This window comes from Lathyrus oleraceus, chromosome 6 (genome assembly GCF_024323335.1).
Source record: "Lathyrus oleraceus cultivar Zhongwan6 chromosome 6, CAAS_Psat_ZW6_1.0, whole genome shotgun sequence".
In the NCBI taxonomy this organism is placed as follows: Eukaryota; Viridiplantae; Streptophyta; class Magnoliopsida; order Fabales; family Fabaceae; genus Lathyrus; species Lathyrus oleraceus.
The window spans coordinates 288,513,223-288,517,507 of record NC_066584.1 but is presented as its reverse complement, the minus strand read 5'-3'; the positions used below and the strand labels follow the sequence as shown (position 1 = coordinate 288,517,507).

Sequence of the window (4,285 nt, the reverse complement as noted above, 5' to 3'; positions counted from 1 at the left end):
TCAAACACCTTGACAACGTGTGTGTTTGCTTTGGCAGCTTCATGTCTAATGAATTCCATTGAAGCATCACTGAACAACTGCCCAAATTGCAACAATGAACTCCATTTGGAACGTCTGATCTCAAACAACGCCCCTAGCCTGAAATATGTTGTCTGCACCAAAGCAGTTATGGGTAGGTTACAGATGCCTTTGAAGACAGAGTTCATTGATTCGACAAGATTTGTTGTCATATGGCCCCAACGTTGACCGTTGTCGTATGCCCTAGTCCTCTTCATGTATAAAGCAACCTAGGCGCCATTAGCATAATGGCGCCTCTTCATTGCATGTGAATATTCACATGCATGCGTCACTTCCCTTGGTGCATGTGACCTTGCATGTGAATATTGCATGCATGGCCTAAGGCTATGACGCCTACTACACTTTGCCATGCATGCATCCAATCACATGCTGCGTAAGTTGCAAACCTAGTAAGACTTCCTCATATATAAATAGGTCTTCAAATCACAACATCTAATCATCTACAACACTAACATTCAATCTCTGCAACACTCTTTCTTTACCACACTCTTTCTCTGCCACACTCAACCTCTGCAACACTCAACCACTGCAGTATTATGTCTCTGTTGACTATGAGTGATGAGCACAGAGGAGATGCACTAGAGTGACCGGGGAAAACTGCAGTTTGGTATGCAGCAACAGATTCCAGAACCTCCGATGTGTTTGGGAGATTGGCATCAAAAAATAGTTGATGCACAATGGGATTATTCCGATTGGAGAGACTTCGCAAAAGAGATGTATCGTCAATAGAGGAATTGACGACAACACATCTTAAACGAACCAGTCATCCATGATGCAAGACCAACTCAACACTATATGACATGATTTAGGTCGGTAACAAAACAATAATTTGTGTCTGAGCCACGGTATTTATTGATCCACACCAACTAGCTTCGTCATCATACGCCCAACAACAAGTCCCCGTCCAACACCAATGTCAAAACACCCAAACCCAACAACCAACCTCACACCACCAACCTACCACATACACCCAACAACCAAACACCCAACTTCACAAACCATTCATGCCATCCACCCAACAACCAAACACCCAACTACACAATCCATTCATGTCACCCACCCAACCACAAAACCAAGAATCAAACCCTATCCACCGACAACCATACGCATCAACCACAACTGTCTATATCCTAGATATTCATGTGGGTCACTTCATCATATCCCCCCACCAATGACCACTTAAACATCTCATCACCAAAACGTCTAATCGTTGTTTAACTTTGGCTCACCCCAGGAACCATTGCTTTGTTTCCAAAATGATTCAATGTCTCAATTCGGGCAACTATACCGTCCACAATCCACCCAACCACATCGACCTAAATACGATAACATGGGCACCGAACTCCATTACGGAAGTGCCGTTGGCCAGAGCCCCCCGACTATTGGGAACAAATGATGACACATCTATTAAATACCGCTGGAACTTCCGCTGGACCTTCACACCAACCATCATTGGATCAGGTCAGCACGCAAAGACCCCAAACACCTCAGAAAAATCGTGAGAGACCTCGACGACAAACTAACGCACATGGATGTGGAACAGGGGGACGTTTCGATTGAGCCGGTCATTAAGTTTTTATCAATCCCTTGTAACTTTTATTATATCATGAATAAAATTTTCTTTTTAACATTATATTTCATTATTTATTAAAAAAATTAAAAAATTAAAAAAATTTAAAAAAAAAAATTAATACAAAGGTGTATGCGCCAGATGAATTGGCGCATACACCAATTGGCCAATGCATGCGCCAACTCACTTGACGCCATCATGCAATACTTGCAAAGCATGCGCCAATGATGCTGGCGCCTCCTCCTAATGCAAAATCGATGCGCCAGTTCATCTGACGCATCTGTTTTGAAAGATGGTTATATTAAAAAAAATTGAAATAATGGTTATTTTGAAAATAAAAATAAAAATAGTGGTTATTTTAAAAAAAACTCTCAACGAACCAACACTTTTAAATTTTAAAAATTCACATTTTTCCCAATTATTGCATATGTTAAAAAACGAAATAACGGACATAATATAAAGGATGAATCTAAAATTTTAGTTTAATCTATAAAAAATATTTATAAATATTAGTGAGTCGGACTTATTTTACCTCCTTTAAATTGTGAATGCAAATATTAATTAACATTAGTATTTTTTTTAAAAATTTAAATATTAGTATATAAATTTATTCAATTTTAAATGTATTCCTTACAAAAATTTGATTTCATTAACTATGATTTGAATATGTTTTTGATAATGAATAATTATATATGAATATTAGTTTAAATTTAAAATATTATAAGTTATATAACATTAATATAATATTAGTATAGGTTAATATAGTTTTTTTAAATAATCAAAATTTTCAATTAAAATACCTCAATAATCATCTTTAATCTTTTCTCATCATTAATCAAAATATTCATTTTTCAAACAAAAAAAACTTGTACCAAAGAGAAGGCGTCACTGATAATGACTCATACACTAAAAAACCCACAGAGACACCACAATCTCTGACTCATGACTCATGCACTATAAATGCGCCAATAGAATTGAGACATGCACTATAGGATAAAGAGGAGGGGTCACAACCTATGTCGCCCATGTGTATTGCAAGTCAAGATGGCACATGCAAGCCTATCAAATCTTCTAATTTTTTTCACGTCTTGAATCTCTCGGTCTAACCAACGAATCAATCTCCTCTTAAGATGCTCGAATGTCTGAGTATTCTAAAGTTAGATCTTCATCGGAGACTTGAGAATCCAATAACAAACATGAACATCTCTTCTAATAATCATGTTAGAAAATTTGAAGAAAAACTTAAGAAGAAGACATGTGAAAATTGATGGAGAATGAAAATGTTTCTTTATTAAAAAAAGACAAATACACATGGGCGTCGGTGATATGATACCTCCTATTTAGCCTATAGTACATGCGTCAGTTTTATTGATGTATTGGTTGTGTATGCGGATTGTGACGCCGGTGTTTTTTTTAATACATGCGTTGCGCCAATAGTATCACTTTTTTTTTCCTGTAAATTATTATTGTTTGAAATATAAATATTTTGGTTAATAATAAAGAAATATGTTTATTGAGATATTTTAATTGAAAAAAATATTTTTTTAAAAATGGTTAATATATGTTAGTGTTATATTGTCATTGAGAACCTTCTTATTATTAACCTAAAAATAAAAAAACTAATATATAAAGAAGAATCAAATGTTATTTATATTTATAACAAGTATTTCTGACTGCAATTAAATTAATTAAGAGATTAATTGAAATACACTGTCAGTGTAAAAGGGTTTTACACCATCAGTTAATTATAGACGTTGGATATTAAAAGAAGTTTGACTTTTATTTTAAAAATCTATAAAGTAATACAAACGGGTGATGGTGATGAACCGACGGTGTAAAATTTTTTACACTGACAGGGTATAGTAATTAATCTCATTAATTAATCAGATTAATATTTAGTAAATGCATCCCCGAAGTGCCTATAAAACGACATCGTTTTGGTCAAAGCATTGTTCTATAGTTTGGTTCATATATAACCCTAATTGATGCTAATTACCAAGACGCAAAGAAAGCAAGCAAGAGAGACGATCATGAGAGCAATGGACTTGTTCGGAGAGATGGAGGAGCAGATAACGACAATGGCGATGGACGTCGACGACGTCGACAATTTCGAAGTCTTGGCCGATGGCATCGTCGGCAATGATTCCAAAGTCGCCGATTCCGAATTCTTCAACTCCTTCCAAGACGATTTCGATGATGCTGATATCAACTAATACCTTTTCTTCTTATTGATTAGTACGTTGTTGTTTCCTGTTTTCATCTTCATGACGGATAAGAAAAGAAAAAACTGATATTGCTGTACTTTGTTTCTTGGATTTTTGTGTTAATATGATATGATGGTGATGACTATTTTGTGATGAATCAACTGAATTTCTGGTTTTGAATCTTCGATTAACCATGTGTCATTTTTTTTTGTATGTGTGATTGATTATGGATATGGATTTAGTTGATTTTAGCTAATGGTGTTTTTAGGATGTGATCATACTCTTGAGCTCTGTAGCATTGCCCCCTCTGGAAAAAAAAGTCTGAAAAAGGTGAGTCAGTGTCCGTGTCTGTGAAACCTACACTGACACTTGTGGTTACTTTGAATTATTACCGGTTTCGGTTTCGTGTCTCCGGTGTCTCTGCTGTGCTTCA

At 35.6% G+C, this 4,285-nt stretch overlaps 1 protein-coding gene across 1 annotated transcript; it reads left to right on the top strand.

Annotated features, from left to right (window-relative positions):
- The first annotated feature begins 3,603 nt into the window (after nt 1-3,603).
- LOC127098357 (small acidic protein 1) lies at nt 3,604-4,009 on the top strand. Its single transcript, XM_051036935.1, has one exon. The coding sequence runs from the start codon at nt 3,634-3,636 to the stop codon at nt 3,859-3,861; it is 228 nt and encodes a 75-aa protein (XP_050892892.1). The 5' UTR covers nt 3,604-3,633; the 3' UTR covers nt 3,862-4,009.
- Nucleotides 4,010-4,285: the final 276 nt, after the last annotated feature.

Excerpts from the sequence above, each read along its gene's own strand:
- LOC127098357 (XM_051036935.1), top strand. The coding sequence starts at position 3,634 with ATGCTAATTACCAAGACGCAAAGAAAGCAAGCAAGAGAGACGATCATG.